At 38.5% G+C, this 17,107-nt stretch overlaps 1 protein-coding gene across 5 annotated transcripts in view; it reads left to right on the plus strand.

The window, feature by feature from the left end:
• The first annotated feature begins 8,833 nt into the window (after window positions 1-8,833).
• LOC127583122 (V-type proton ATPase 116 kDa subunit a 1) overlaps window positions 8,834-17,107 on the plus strand; it is a 48,616-nt gene continuing 40,342 nt past the window's right edge. For 2 of the 5 annotated variants that reach the window (XM_052038896.1, XM_052038900.1), the window contains exons 1-4: window positions 8,834-8,914; window positions 12,051-12,222; window positions 12,955-13,033; window positions 13,433-13,530. In XM_052038896.1, coding sequence (XP_051894856.1) covers window positions 12,106-12,222; window positions 12,955-13,033; window positions 13,433-13,530 — 294 coding nt within the window. In that variant the 5' untranslated portion in view covers window positions 8,834-8,914; window positions 12,051-12,105. Of the gene's footprint in view, window positions 8,915-12,050; window positions 12,223-12,954; window positions 13,034-13,432; window positions 13,531-17,107 lie in introns of those variants that run through there. The other 3 variants (XM_052038898.1, XM_052038899.1, XM_052038897.1) reach the window with 2 other exon arrangements.

A 17,107-nucleotide genomic window follows, 5' to 3' on the forward strand; every position in this document is an offset into this window, starting at 1 on the left:
CAACATCCTGTGAATGGGCAAATAAAACAGAATTAACGTGATAGCAGACTTTGATTAAAGGAATAATTTCCCAAGAACTTCGCAATTTATGCCTCATCTACTGCCTACCCTTGGGAGCTCTGAAAACCTGGGGGTGGGCCCCTTTGTTTTGCTGCACATCTTTCACAACTGTAAATAGATGAAGACTTTCAGGACCTTTACCCTGTGAAGAAGAAGGAATAGTGGTATGTACCCAATTGTGTTAGCCAATTTAGGGGGATTTGGAGGGGATAAAGCCTCAGTACTGTATAAGTTCTGATGGCTGCCAAGTGCTGTCTTATTTATAGTGCAGATGGAAATAAGGTTGAACATGATGGTAGTTTCAGGGAATTCTCCAGTCCTGGCTTGTGAGTGGACAGAAGGCTAATGAAATTGTTTACCTGTAGATTTGATTCTGAGGGAGTTCTCCACTGACATCTTGTAATTCAATAAGGTGGTCCTCCATCACCTTCTGAAGGGCAGTTAGAGATGGGCAATAAATGCTGGCCGTACAAGGATGCCCAGATCCCAATAATAAGTTAAGAAACAAACATTGCCTTTGAACAATCATGGTTACTATTCTGTGTGTAGGTTTGACTGTTTTACTCGCTTCTCATTTTGCTTGGATTTCGCGATGCCATCTTCAACTGAACAGCACCACCAGATCTCCTCCCGCATTGACATGGGGAAAACTAATTGAAAATGTAAAAAAAATACATTATTTAGCAGAGTGAGCTTACTCTAAGTTAACCTTAGATCAGATTTACATCATAGGTAGCACAGCAGTGCAGCTAGAAGAGCCTGTGCCAGAGACCCTGGTTGGGTGGAGTTTGCATGTTATCCTTGTGACCATGCGATCAAGTTTCCTCCCACGTCTCAAAAATTTGCAAGGTGGTGGCTTCATTGGCTATTCTAAATTGCGCCCAGTGTGCAGGTGAACGGCAGAACTTGGGGGGAGTTGATGAGAATGTGGGGAGAGTTAAAAATGAGATTAATGTAGGATTGGTGTAAATGGGTGTTTGATGGTCAGGTGCAGACTCGATGGAGTGAACGGCTTTTTTCCATGTTGTATCTCTCTATGATTCTATTTCAAACTATATCTGCTCTTTGCAAATATTTACTTCTTTTTAACTTGTTATTTCCATTAGGCTTCATTTATGTCTGCTGTATGTGTGCACGATGTTTCATAGCAACACATTTTATTAGGGGAATGGAAATTACCTTAGTGCACTTAACGTATGAAAGCCAACCACAAAAATGTTTGAAACAGATGCAGCTCTGATATTGCAGAGACATTTATTTGAGGCTTAGTAATTTCATACAGTCCCAATACCAAAAAACAAAAGCTCTCTTAAAATCTGTGCAATCATGATGAACATATAAAATAATTTGGCGAAGGCACTGAATGTGGAAAAATGTTTATTCCTACATGAATCAATGCATTATCTCCCTGAATTATGCATAAAAAGGAAGATTTAAACATTGGAAAATAAATAATTTAAAAATTCATGGCCAAATAACACATTCCCATTTTGAGTTTCATTTCTGCTGACCTCTTAAAGCCTCTCTGTTATTGCTTTGCCATCTTGCCTGTGTGGTTAAGTAAAGGGCTAAATTATTTCAAATTGTTCAAGTTTAGGTAAGAAAATATGTGGTTTGCCTTTAGGAATGGACAGGCTGTTCTCTGTTTATCCAGGCTGGGCAGGAGAGCCATGTGATTCGCCTACTTAACAACTATGTCACAGATAGTCTGTTGCATGAGCATAAAGACTCAACAGTAAGTAGTTTAAATATTTTGCCTGGCAAATAAAATGTTATCTAAATGCATTTGTGAAGACATTACAAATTGGTGATAGGAATAATTGTTTATCTTTGGGATTACTAAAATCAGCTTTCAGTTTGGCAAACTTTAGGTGAGTTTGTAACACCAATACTGACTTTTTCATATTCCATCTTGGTAGTCTACAACCCTATGGTACCAACATTGAATTTTCTAATTTTAGATAATCCACACTCCCTGTCCTCCCCTCTCTGTCCTTCTTCTAGTTTCCCCTGCCCGCACCTCCTGTCACCCAATTTCATTCCCCCCTCCTCCACCTGGTTCCATCTGCCTATCACCCACACGCCTTCTGGTTCTCCTATCCTCTCCCCCAACGTGCTCCATCTGCCCATCATCCCTCCCTTATCTGCTTCCACTTGTCACCTTCCTTACCTATCAGATTCCAGCATCTGCAGCCTCCTGTGTTTCCACGTATTAGCCTCTGTCTCTACCTCCGTCCTCCCTTTCTGCACCTGGTTCCATCTGCCGTCTCACCCTCCCTCTCACCTCTTTATGATCGCTATCTCCCCTCTACATGCTCAGTCCTGATGCAGGGTTTCAACCCAAAATATTGCTCATCCCTTTGCCTCCACAGATGTTGCTTGACCCACTGATTTCCACAACACTTTTTTTAATTGATTTTTTTAATGGTGTTTTCCTGTGTTTCTTGTGGTGTTTTGCTATGAGTTGACTGACCCTGCCTGTGTCAACAGTGGTTGACGTGCCACTGGACTATTACACATGTCAGGTTTAGCCAAGTGACAGCTGAATAGGAAGGGACAACATGGATGCCCTGACTGTCTAGAGTAAGACTCTTAGCGTGTGTGACCACGTTCCGGACCACTTAGCTTGTGGATCGAACAAATGGACATTTTCTTTAAAGCAAATAATATTGTGGAGATTGAGGGAGCAGGCAAAATCATGAGAACTCTAAAAGGTATAATATGCTAATTTTTAAAAATAAAAGCAATATTCTTGATGGACATTGGGCCAGGAACTTATCGTTTGCTGACAAGCCTCTTGCTTGTCAAAGCATAAGATGTTTTATTTAAAGATGTTGTGCAGAATTGGTAAATTACTTTAATTGAAAGGAATTAGAAATACCTGAAAGCTACAAGTGTGGAATACGGAGCCAGAAGCAGGGTGAGAAAGTTAATGTCCTCCATTATTTATCAGGAAGTTTTGTGTTTCTTTTGTAAAGGCAAGTGCAACATATCTTTTTAATTTCTTTATTCCTTCCTTATTCCTAAAATAATTTGTTTGTTAATAGATGATTAAAAAAACAGGAGACAGTGTAGGCCATACGGCCCTTCAAGCCTACTCTGCCAGTCATTCTGATCATCAAAATTCAGTACCCTATTTCTGCTCTCTTCTCATATCCCATGATATTATTAGCCAGAAGAACTATATCCAACTCTTCCTGAATATACTTAATGACTTGGCTTCAAATGCCTTCTCTGGTAGAGAATTCCATAGGTTCACCACTCTTTGGGTGAAGAAATTTCTCGTCACCTCAGTTCTAATAGGCCACCTGTCAGCTGTGACCCATGGTTCTGGATTTCCCCACTATTCTGCATCTAGTCCGTCCAGTCTCGTCAGGACTTCATAAATTTCAATGGAGTCCCTTTCAGTCTCCTAAACTATAGCAAATATAAGCCTACCTTACCCTATCCTTCTTCCTAGTCAGTCCTGCCATCCCAGGAATCAGTCTGGTGAACGTTAGCAATATTAAGATCCAAATCACCCATTAGGAGTGCAATGATAGGCAATCCTCCTATCTTTATATGACTGGTACATTTGATTCCAGGACCTCCAAGCAGAACAATGGTGGATATCCTTTATCAATGCTACTGTATGAGAATTCTGACATTGGAAGGGAAAATATGATCCACATATTAATTCTGCCTATGAGGACATTCCGTAAAATAAGACTTTTTTATTAGTCACATGTACATTGAAACACACAATGAAATACATCTTTGTGTAGAATGTTCTGGGGACAGCCCGCAAGTGTTGCCACGCTTTTGGTGCCAACATAGCATGCCCACAACATCGTAACCAGTATGTCTTTGGAATGTGGGAGGAAACCAGAGCACCTCGAGGAAAGTCACACAGTCACAGGGAGAACGTACAAACTCCTTACAGACAGCAGCCGGAATTGAACCCAGGTTGCTGGCGCTGCAATAGCATTATGCTAACTGCTGCACTACCACGCAGTGAGTGCATCAGAAATCTCAGGCAAGATCCATAAAAACAGAAAATGCTGGAAATACCCAGTAGGTCTGGCAGCATCTGGGGAAAGAGGAAAGAGTTAACACTTCATGATGACCTTTCATCAGAAAAACTTATGTTGAAGAGGGTCAATGAACATATATTGGAAAGATGGACAGAATACAGATGAGGAACTAAAAGTGTTCCATTACTGTTGCAGTGGGTCATTATGTGAGCATGAGTGTAACACATGGGATCATAGAGTGTTTAACATACTATAAGGGAAATGCTTTTAGCCAAACATCATAGTGAATGCATGAATAATCAGATGAAAGCAAATGGGAGAACCTTTACTTACTGGCCCTGTTTGAATTGTGTGCTCAAATCGTTGGTAAACAAAGGAAACATTTGCCAAAATTGTTGTAACAAGCTAACTTAACTCCTTTACAGTCACACTCATGGTCCTTTCAGAGGATACACACCAATATTGTGAGAAAGGAAATGGTATTGATTGATAACCACTCAGATTGGGTTTATGTGCTCTAGATGAGCTGAGGTCAATGTACGATGTGACTTATCTGATCTGCTTTTTTTTGATAATGGCCATTAGGTTTGTTTTAGTTCAGTAACAAACTTTAAGAAATTGGAATGGTATCAACCACACTTCTGTTCTTTCATAACATCTGGCTTCAAATGTAGCTACCAGGAGGTTGGCAGCTTAGTTAAGGATGTTCTCAAGAACCAAATGTTGCAGGGTTATTGAAACAAAACATGAAGCAGCACTTGGCCAATTTCTTGAAGTACAGATAACTCTACACAGTGGTATGGGATACACTCCTGAAGAACTATTGAAGAATTTTAGACTGTGAACACACTTGAATCAAATAAATATAGTTTCCAGAGTTGAACGGAAGTAATTGAGACAAAATATCACTATGACATTAGTCAGAAGGAATGCAGTTTCATGTTTGTAGATCAATTAACAAGATAAGCTATCACAAGTGGTATGCAGGAACAGTTTGGAGGTTTGTGGAACTAAGAAATATTTGGGTAAAGTTGGAGGCAAAATCTAAGGGTGCTCATGTGGATCAAATCATCTCTGTTTGAGTTGAACCAAATCTTGTGGTGATGAGACCTAAGTAGGCTGTAGGCTCCCAATGCTGGAAGTTTCTGCTTGTCCAGTCATACATAAAAAAACAATGGTGTCACACTAGAGGCTGGTACATCCACAGACACGCGGTATACAACCTCTCAAAGCTAGATCTCACCCAATTCAGCTTCTGTTTTAAGGTTAGAAACCTTGAAAACATAGTTGAGCCCTCATGGCACCAAATATCAGAACCACCAGAAGCAGGGGTTTAGATGGATGCATGAAGGACACTGACACTGGTCAATGCCGCCCACTCTGTATAAATGTAATTTGATATATAATTGAGGGCTTTTGCATAAAGGTGACAATAAGTTGAATTCATTTAAATTATGTGCTCTTGTTTTCAGGATTTATGCTTTGGATCCACATGTCAGTTAATTTTTCTGTGAATTCAAACCCAACGGCCTGATAAATGACAAAAAAGAATTAACTACAATGTAAATCCAATGTGACATAGACGTAAGTTGTGGTTAAAATAGCATTTCAACAAATAGGATAAAACAAATTACAGCATATTTTTTATAGCGGTGGATTTAATTTTCTTAAAAGTACAAGTAAAGTAAACCAAATAACATGACTAAAAACAGTTATCTCTCCATTTATGTTTATGAGATCTTGTTGCATGTGAATGTTACTGCCTTTCCTGCATTGCAACATTTTAAGTACTTCATTGGCTTTAATGTGCTTTGTGAAGGCATGAGGGCTGAAGATGATACACAACTACAACTTTTTGTTGTTGATACTTTCTATCACATTCTGCTGCAATAATCCAATTCCTGTGACATTTATGCAACTCGACTTAAGTCAGTTAATTATAAAACTTTCTCAATGCCATTTTCATGTCCTCAGAACAATGCAATGTATTTTTCTTCTGTCTTACTTGTTTTATAAGTAAAACAGCTCCACTGGTGTTCTGCTTGGAGATCCTGGAATAAAATGTACCAGTCATATAGTGATAGAAGGATTGCCCATCTTTGCATCCCTGAAGTCACATTAGTAGGTGATGCTGATTTGAGTCTTCCGTCATAAGGTTAAAAGTGTGGATGTTTGCTAATGATGGCACAGTGTACAATTCCATTTGCAACTTCTTAGCAAATGAACCATTGTCTGAGTGCAGCAAGAGCTAGACAATGTTCAGGCAATGAAAATCAAACATTGCAGATACTGCAAATCTGAAAACATTAAGGCAAGTGGCAAGTAACATTCATGCTGCAAACATGCCAGTCAATGACCATCTTCAACAAGGGAGAGAGAGAGTTTAACCACATACCTTTAACATTCAATGGCATTACCATTGCAAAGTCCTCCCCTCATCAACATCCTGGGGTCATCATTGATCAGAAGCCCAAGCGATCCAGCCACGTGAATACAATGGCTACAAAAGTAGGCCAGAGGCTGGGAATCCTGTGATGAGTGACACCGAATACCCAGCCTGATACCTTCTACAAGACCCCAGTAAGGAGTGTGATAGAATGCTCTCCACTTGCCTGGATGAGTGTAGCACCAACACTCAGGAAGCTCAAATCCACTCATAACAATGTGGCCTGCTTGATTGTGAAAGCATTTACAAACATTAATTTCCTTTGGCACCAGTACACACTAGCTGTGGCGTATACCAGCTACAAAATGCACTGCTGTTACTCAGCTAGACAACTCTAATAACACTTCCCAAACGTGAAAAGAGCTTCAGGTGCATGGTACACCACGATCTGCATTTTCCCCTCCAATATTGCCTCTGTTCTTCATTGCAATATTTAAATCCTGGAACTCCAGTCCCAGGAGGATTTCAATAGTTCAAGAGTGTGGCTCCACTCCAACTTCTCAAGAGCCAATTAGGATTGAACAAAAAAATGCTAGCTGCCCCAGCAATCCTCAGGTCCTAAAAAAAGCAAATTTAGCAAGTTTCAGCAAATTTATTTGTTTTATGTGAAACCCTACATTATTAGTAAATTAATTTCCTGTTGCTGTTTTCTTCAATTCAGCAGATGTGATAGGACCCCGACATTACTAAATCCACGATAAATATTTCTGTAAGCTTTTAATCACAAAGGAAAAATGAAAATTTTCAAATTTTTGTTTCACATCAGTTTATAAATTCTGTTGTCTAGAAATTGATTACTCTGTTCACCCCCCCCATATATGTAAAGACTTCTTCATATCTACATTGATCCACGCTATATCATTCAGCAAAATATTTTTGTTATCACAACAAAAGTATAGTGTGATATAATGGATAGCTTTAACTCTGTAAAAAAACAGGATTGCTAATAAGAATGAAGTTTACTTCAGTTATCAATGAAAATAATATGATATGTTTTTGAACATGTAGAAATCTACGTGTTCTTTTAAACCTATCCCTTCTGATTTATCAACCCACATAGATCCAACCTCTGCAAGTTTCCTTTATGGGTTGCATGAGGGTTTTGTTTCTGTTCTGCAAATGTTCTAATTTTGTCGAATGTAATTTGCAACCTAAACTAGCCAAATATAAATCAATTCTTATTAGTACAGGAATGCAACAAAGTCTATAAACTAAACTTTCCTTTGGTAAGTTAATGATGTATGAATTGAAATGGCTTCCTGATCTACAGGGCGTAACTGTCTCTGCTAATTTACAAGATAAACATGCAACAACTGCGTAGTCTTATCTCTTTCGAACTACTGCAACATAGGAGGTGTTTTTTTGGCAGAACTGATCACTTCAACTCGATGTGCAGCTACTGTAATTCGACAAGAACAAGTGCGTGTTCAAATTGGCTAGAGAATTGAAGGCTAGACCACAGGGGAAATTACTGCTGAACCACTTCTCTGTTTTTCACAGCAAAAGGTTAAAACAACTTTTTTTTCAAGATAGTGCTGAATATTTTATCTGTTTCCAATCTGAACAGGGAACCAGGACTGATAAGGTTTTTTTTTACAATAACTCAGCTGTTATGAAACGTGTGTTTATTGAGGTGACAGCATTTTCTTGCACGTTAGCAGCCTTTGCAGATGGTGTGAATCCTGTAGAGCTTTTTATTTTTTAAAAGACACACCTTTTGGTCAGCTTTACTTAGTATGTTAGTCTGCCATTGCAATTCATTTCATTTTAACCAATGCCCATCATTTCATTGTAGACATATGCACAAGGTCTATAAATAGTCTGAGGCATGTTTAACACAGGGAATGGGACAATGTCAAAGGTTCTACAATGAACCCGCACCTTGTCCCAAGCCAATTTCTCAGAAGTGCAATTGTGGTTGCAAAGTCACAAGCATACATTAGTACCAGTGGAAGGTTTGCTTAATTAAAATGCTGGTTCTTTTTCGTGGATTTGACTTTTAATCAGAGAATGATAATTCATTTCCCTGCATTAGTGACCCAAGGCCACCTCGCCAAACAGCATCGACGTACATCAATGCACCCTGTACTAACCCAATGTATCTGCACTGTGTAATGAATTGACCTGTACGATCGGTACGCAAGACAAGTTTTTCACTGTACCTCGGTACAAGTGACAATAATAAACCAATACCGAGACCAAAGGCTCATGCGCCCAGCCGGCACCGCAGACAGGGCGAGGGGCGACCGACGGCACTTTACCACCGCGCACGCGTACAACCTGCCGAAGGCTCACCTCGACGGCATCACGTGATCGCGCATGCGCGCAGGGCGCCGCCGGGGCAGTCCGGCGGGGGAAATCAGCTGATGTTGCGGCAGCAGAACCCGAGGGGAAGGTAAACGTTCTCTCCTCTTGTCTCCACTCCCCTTCCCGCCTCGTAGACAGCTTCGAATCGGCGTCTACTAACGTTGGTGGGGCGATCGCGGAGGGCTGTGAGGAAGCCAGGGGCGTTGTGGCCGAGGTCGGGTTGAAGGCGAACCGAGAGTGCGAGGGAGGTGACAGGCCCGACCCGACCCGGGCTGGGCTGGGCCGCGGAGGGGGAGGCTTCACCTGTCCACCCGCCCCTGCTCCCCGCCGGGACACCCTTCCCCCTTTCCCCTTTCTCGCTTCTTTCTTTCTTCGATCCACCTGTCAAACTAGACAGGAGGCAGGGTGTTAAAAGCAAAGACATGGTCCTGTGAATTATAGATGCGCCTTGAGCTGGCTGGTGGTGTTGGAATTGGCTATATAGTCTGCGTATAATTGGTTACATATCTAATGTAGTCTACGTTGGTTCTGTTTCCATTTACGATACTAATGCAGAAAAGAGCCGGTTACATAAATATCGTGTCTGTAAGCGCATGAAATTCTACATGCTGTGAATATGAAATAAATAATCATCAGGCTGAGAATAAAATAGTTAAGGTTTATGTCCGTGACTTTTCATCTGAACGAGAAAGGGTTAGAAACATTTTAGGTCGCCGGGAAGGAAGGGTGGAAAGAACCAAAAGGAATGTCTACGAAAAGGGTGGGGACGCGATTGGTGTCTGCTGAGCGAGGGTGTTGAAGATAGACTGCGGTGGATTTGTCTGGTGGAGGTGTAAAATAGAGGGTGGCGAATGAAAAAAGGAGAGAGAGCAATGCTGCGTCTGTGAGATACAGAAATAAAAGGGATTAGTGAAAAATCTCAGCAGGTTAGGCATTATCTATGAACAAAAGAAAACTGAGTTAACATTACAAAGTGACAGCATTGTTTTAGATGAAAACTATGAAATCTGGTTATCTGAAATTGTTGAATTCATTGTCGAGTCCTGATGGCTGTAGAATACTCAGATGGAAGATGAGATGCTGTTCCTTGAGTTTATGTTGAGCTTTGCTGGAGTAGTGAAAGGTCAGAAAGAGTTCAGAGTGGGATTTGGAGAATTAGTGACAGGTGGCTGGAAGCTTGGTGTCACTTTCTGTCTTTTTTAATGTTTATAAATTGAATGCATTTTCGTCTATAAAGGTAATATCGGTATTCTTTTCAACATCGGAAATGTCACTAATCCAAACTTAAACGTTGTAGATTAAGCTAGAAGCACTGATGTAATGATTTAAATTGTTTTTATATTGTTTACATTTTTGTTGTTTTAGGCTTTGAAATAAGTTCCTAACCATACATTTGCTTTGTTGGCTAGAACACCTACATCCACTTTTATCATTGCCTATTTCTGTCCATGCCTCAGTTTATCTGCTGAAATCCTCACTGCATACAGAGTCTGATCATCTGCATTTACCTGGGCTGGATGTGAAGGGCGATATCATTGGCTATCCCTGAAATTATGTGGGAGATCTCTATGGCGGCTTGCTTCTGGCAAAATAATGCAGAAATCCCATCCTTGGAGTTCCATGATGAGCTTTGGCAGAAAGCAAAGCTGGGGTAGAGATCTTTGTCAAAGTTGTCAAGGATTTAAAGGTTTTTAAATGTCTCTGACATCCAGGAACATTTACAAAAACATGTTAGTCAAATGTAATGAGTCAAATCAGAGGATGCACATTTATAAATCATTACAATGAAGCTAAATAATCAGAAACCCATAAAACAAATACATAAAAATATACATAACCTTCCCCTTTGCCTACCTAATCCTTGGGTTTGAAGACTCCTTGAAATTAACGTAATTTCCTTGAAATTAATCCAATGCCATATCTGAGCTGGTGTAGAATCTGAGTGGCTATTTCCCCAGTGTAATGGGTGCAAATGTTCAAGACTTTTTAAAGATTCTGTAGTTGAAAGTCTCTGGTTACATTTGGAATCCCTAATTCCAGCCAACATGATTTGCACTGTTATCTCTTGATATGATCATTCCAGTTGTTGTTTGGTTGTCCTCTCTCTTTCATTTAAGTTCATTCAGATCTGTTGTTTATGGCATATAACACGTTCCTTTCACCCATCAGTCTTGAGTTGGCTAGCTTATTTTGGCCCCTGGACTTTCAATCCTTCAGCTCTACAACCCTCACAATTCTCTGCTCTTCTAGTTTTGGCTTCTTGTGCATTCTCTAATGTTAATCACTGCATTTGACTAACCTCCTTTCAATTGCCTAGCCCCCAAGCCCCGTAGTTTTCTCCTGAAATGTCACTGTCACTCTATCTTTTCTTTTTTGGTGCTCCAGTTTCCTCCCACATCCCAAAGATGCGGGGATTGGCAGTTAATTGGCCACTGTAATTTATCCCTAGTGTGAAGGCGAGTGGTAGAATGTGGGGGGAAATTGATGGGAATGTGGGGAGGCCACCTGTTTCAATATTGCTTTATTCCTTTGCCAAATATTATTTGACGATGATGTGGAAATGGCCTTTTTACTAGATTAAAGTGTTTGTGCAATGTATGTTGTTGTAGTATGACTTATTAAAGACTCACTAAAGAAAACTTTATGTAGAACAATTTCAAATTTCTATTATTTACACCTGATTGGTTTATATCAATACAGTGCAGGGGTCAAATATGTCAACAATTGTTTTGTAATTATTGTAAGTGTCAGAGCCTTTTTTATTTGAATATAATATGAATAATTAAGTATTGCATAAAACTGAATTAAGGAGGAATAGAAATTGTATGTTTTACTTTGATGCTTCATGAGGACAAACCTTTAAAGATAAAACTTGATACTAAATCTAAGCACTTATAAAAGGTTGTGTAAACTTTATGCAATGTATGGAAAAAATTAAGTTCTAAGGAAGTACTGGGATGGGAAGAGTTATTAGATATTAAAAACTGTTTTAGCAATCAATGGTGAAAAGACTCAAATTACAGGGTAGGTAACTTGTTTCAACGATGAGAATATGATTATCCATATTAATTATATAAATGAGTCATGTATATGAAGTATACGTGAGTAGAGCAGTAGCATTGACAGAAATCTAACAGTAATTATATTGTCACAGTACTTCAGTATGTTTGTAAATTTGTTTTTCTATGAGAGGTAAATAATCTTTTTTCCATAATTTGTTTTAGAAAGAAAGGGGACATAACTTATTGGAAATAGTTAGTAGCACAGCAGTGATCCACCATGGGGGAGCTTTTCCGGAGTGAGGAGATGACACTGGCACAGCTTTTCCTGCAGTCAGAAGCTGCTTACTGTTGTGTCAGTGAGCTTGGAGAGCTTGGAATGGTCCAGTTTCGAGATGTAAGTTGATGCATTTCATTTCCTTAATGCGAGTACTACCTAATTGCCTTTGTGAGCTTGACATAGTCTTCTTGCTAATGGACTCACTTTGCTTTTGGTTTCATATCTTGTGTGCTTGATATTTAATAGGTTTGGATGCTTGCTTGTTTTATATTTATCTGCTGTCCTGTGTTGCCTAGAGTTTTTGTACTGACTATTCCAGTCTTAAACCAGTCTGAGAAAATAGATATAAAGTTCGGCTGTCCTTGCTGTACATACAGGAGATAAACTAGATTCCAGTTTTCTTTTGGCAAACTAAAATGGAGGTTCATTTCATATGCTACTAAGCATTTATCAGTGAAAGAATTTATTTAGTGCCATCTAGGCTGTTGACGGCTGTCTCAGGTCGAATGCCTTGAGACACATTTGCACAAAAAATGTTTACCTTTTCTGCACCTTTTAGTTGAGAAGATGTTCAGGGTTCTGTTTGGTGCATCTGCCCTAATGATTACATTAGTAATCTTTGCTGTGGGAAATTACAAATACATTAATAAACCCTGTTCTTCTTTGGTTTGTTCTATTTATATAGAACCTGCATCCATTGTATTCCACAGATCTTCCCTGATATTGACTGACAGAATTTTAACGTGTGAATCTAGGCTTTGTAAATCAAGCAACCTGTAAAATTGTAATTTGTAAAAGTGTGACAGAAATTCACTGAGTTAAATTTGTTCATTTTCTTCCTCTCTACAGTTAAATCCAGATGTGAATGTATTTCAACGCAAATTTGTAAACGAAGTTCGTCGTTGTGAAGAAATGGATCGCAAACTCCGTTAGTATCTGTAATGAATTTGAAAAGGACCTTTGTCACTTAGTTACAGTACTTGAGATATAATATTGGGCAAGTAGCCATGCTGTTCTATTAGCTATGTTGTTCCACTTCTTCATATTTGAAATCACTTCTGTAAACAGTACTGAAAGCAATGCACAAGTCTTAAAATTTGTTTGTATTAAGGAACATTAAAATTATAAAAATGCTGAGGCACCAAAATATTATTTTTTTAGGAGAACTTTTTAACAGCCAGAAATAAGCTTGAGAATGAAGAGCAACTAAAGTATTTGTTTACTGGTGTATAATGTTTCTTTTGGTTTGAATACAAGTCTGACAATACAAATTTGCTTCCAAACAATTTGCTATTTTTAAAAAAAATATCCATTTAATTGATTTCAGGTTTTGTTGAAAAGGAAATTCGAAAAGCAAACCTTACAATTTTGGACACTGGAGAGAATCCTGAGGTTCCTTTTCCTCGTGACATGATTGATTTAGAGGTAAGCAGATCCTGATTTTTGTCTTGAATACAATCTGACATTATAATTTAATGTTTGTTTTTCTCTAAAAGAGCAATGATGCTAAAAATTATAATTGATTATTGTCATTAATTCCCATTGTACATGAGAAACAAACTTTGCACAGTTGATCAGTCTTAAGCAGTATTAGTGAGACTACTGCAATTGAGTCCCATACTGGCATTGTTAGTAGAGGATTTAAAAGCATTCAATATGTACTTATTTTGAATGTGTGCTTTGCTATCCATGGAACACTTCCTCTGCTATAGAGTGAATTGTTGACAAGATAGCTTAAACTTGCATACAAATTTTCCCATTTCCCTCTGGTATTTCTTTGCTTCTCTTATGGATACAATCTGTTTAGAAGTTAGACTTTAGAAAGGAAATTCCGTTTCCTAATATAAAACCTAAGTGACTTGAGAGAATAGATTGATTATGCTTGTCTTCAAAACCAATGTAGATGGTGCACACTACTGCCACTGATGGTAAATGGAGTGAATGTTTACAGTGGTTGATAATGTTCCTGTGAAGTGGGCTGCTATGTCCTGGATGATATCAAGCTTCTTGAGAGTTGTTGGCACTGCACTTGATCCAGGCAAGTGTAGAATGTTCCATCATGCTCCTGATTTGTGCCTTGGAGATGGTGGGAAGACCTTGGGATATCAGGAAGCGAGTTACTGACTGTAGAATAATAAACTTCTCTAGTTCTTGTGGCCTTAGTATTTGTGTGGCTGGTCCAGTGGACTACCAGTCAGTGGTGACCCCAGGACATTGATGGTGGGAGACCTGACGATGGTAAAGCCATTGTATCAGAGCAGGTGGTTGAAGATTGTCAGTGTCTGACACTTCTGTTGGTGCAAGTGTTACTTGCTTCTTACTGGCACATGCCTGAATGTCATCTGGGTCTTGGCACATGTAGGCATGGACTGCTTCATTTACTGAGGAGCTGCAAATGGAATTGAAATATGATGTTAAATGATGAAGAAGTAGTTCAATCTATAGTATTCGGCTATCAATGTGATTTGAAGCATGCATGATAGGTCAGCTTTTGGTAAACATGTATTTTCATTCAACTCCTTGCTAATTTTATTTTCAGTTTGTGTGGATGTTATAAATTATTTAGTACAGTGTTCTTGAGTTGAATAATTTACTTCCAGTATCTACTTGATGCTATTCTCCCTTTTGCTTTTGATTTTAGAATACACTCGCATACCAATTTGAAAGAACTGTGTTGATGACTTATTATGAAATCTCACTTTTTTTTAAACGTTTTCTGCAAAGTCTGTAGAACAGTGTGTAATGTTTTTGGTTTTCATAATTTCCATGAGGATTCAACTAATTTAGGCTGACTTTTGGGGTGAATTTTCATTTTACATTTTTATATCTCTGATTGATTTGCTCTGAGTTGCATTTGCAATAACCTTTATAGCTTTGGTGTAGAAAGCTCTTGAGACTGGTTCCCTTATCATTTGTGATAAGCAGTTAATTGCAAATGGGCCACAATAGGGGGAAAAAAAATAAAGTTTTGCATTTAAAAACACCTTTTTCTATTTCACCCATCTCCAACCAAGTACAGCTATAAATTCTCACTAGCTGATGAGATTTCTACAAAAAATGTTAAGTGCATTTTATGTTAGGTTAACATTATTGATGGGCTAACATTTCAATTTTTCTTTGTATTTGCTTTACTCTGTACGTGGAAGGTCATAATTAACTAACTTACTTCTGTATCAAAAGTATTTAAACCATAAGCATCTGGAAGGTTGAAGGCTTTGTGGTGTATGGGATCTGCTTGACCTTCAGAAGGCCTTCAGTTGTATTGCTTTCCTGTAGCATCCTATCAGTGTTACAGTGTGTGGAGCCAGGGTCAGATAGGATGGCTGTGAAATAGAAAGCAAAAGGTTAGAGTTACGCTAGTCTTTTTAGAATTACAGGAAAAAAAGCAAGTAAAATTCAGGGATAAATCTTGGGACAACTGTGATACATATAATATGTACTGTAATTGATGTAGGTATTGAAGATAATACCAAATTAGGGTAGCCTGAATTGCATGAAGGATTGCATCAAAATACAGAAAAGTGTGGAACTAATGGATGAGATTCAAGTTAGCTACATGTAAAATTTGATAGATGGAATAACTATGCAGTTTTACTCTTTGGATGTAAAACTAAATGGTGTGTAGGACCAGTGGTATCTTTGAATAGTTACTTAAATATTTATAAGTAGCATAGAGACTTTAAGGTCCCTAAGATTGAAGGCAAAATAGTGGGGTTAGTTTCTTGAGTTAATAGAATACAAAGGCAGGAAATTAAGGTCATAAATTGAAAGAGAGGTTTACATTTATTTGGTTTCTCTTATGATATTGGGATATCCCAAGGAGCTTTACAACTAATGAAGTACTTTTGATGTGTAGCCAGTGTTAGTGCAGCAGCAAATTTTATCGTTGTTTAACCCCAGTTTAACATTTCAACTAATAAACATTCAGGGATGATGTTTAACACCTCAGCACCATATTGAAGTATCAACTGAGATGGTTATTTGTGCACAAACTTTACTTAAACCACCCTGTTTTGTGCTGTACAGTACTGAAAAGATATAAGTCCTGGAGAATGGGTAAAGGGTATTTAGAAGGATAACAACAGATCTCAGGGTCAAGTTAGGAAAAATTGAACAAGCTGGGGCATTACCAATTATCTTTTTGTTGAAGAGATAAAATATCATCTGAGAACAGTCTTTTAAATAATGAAGCAGCTTGGTTCGTTGACGAACTTAGAACAAAGAAACATAATTAAAGTCAAATCTATTGCGCCTCTACATGTACTTGTGCATATGAAAAACTTACTTGCAGCAGCATCACAGGCACAAAGCATCATATGAGATGGATGCAAAAACACTAAATAAATAACTTAAAAGAAATTTCTCCGATTCTTCTATAGAAGATGGTGAAAATGTGAAAGTTGCTGTCACATAGAATGGTTGAAGCAGGTAGCATTAGCATTTGAGAGGAGGAGGTTGTTTTATGGGGGGAGAAAAGAGGAGATGTATGTGTGACGGGTGGAAAATGTAATATGATTAGGAATACACTGATGTGAGCAAATTAACAACAAGCTCAGGCAATGGTCAAATCCTCTGCGACTTTTGATTCTAAATAGGTACATGTGTTGTATTGGAAAGTAGGAGGCAATGGCAGGGCAGTAATATGGATACCATTCCATATGTTTACTGTAATGTCGTATGATTAGATGCTTATCTGTAGGTGTATTGTGTGAAAGGCAAAATTTTCTGGGTTTTTACAATTCAACATCAACTGAGCTTGTCAAATAATTACAGATATTTTACTATTTCTCAGCAGGATGCAGTGAAATAAAACCCATTATTGCTTCTATTCTCATCATGCACACTATTGTATGTAACTAGATAATGAATCCCACCACAGATCTGGTGCAGTGGCTCTCAGATATAAAAGCTTAGTTGTCAGCTGTCAAATAGGGTGCATTCTGGTGTTCAGATGATGTTAATGGATTTTGCATATTTTGTTACTTTACCCCCTCCAGTGCCA

Source organism: Pristis pectinata, chromosome 25 (assembly GCF_009764475.1).
Source record: "Pristis pectinata isolate sPriPec2 chromosome 25, sPriPec2.1.pri, whole genome shotgun sequence".
Classification (NCBI taxonomy): Eukaryota; Metazoa; Chordata; class Chondrichthyes; order Rhinopristiformes; family Pristidae; genus Pristis; species Pristis pectinata.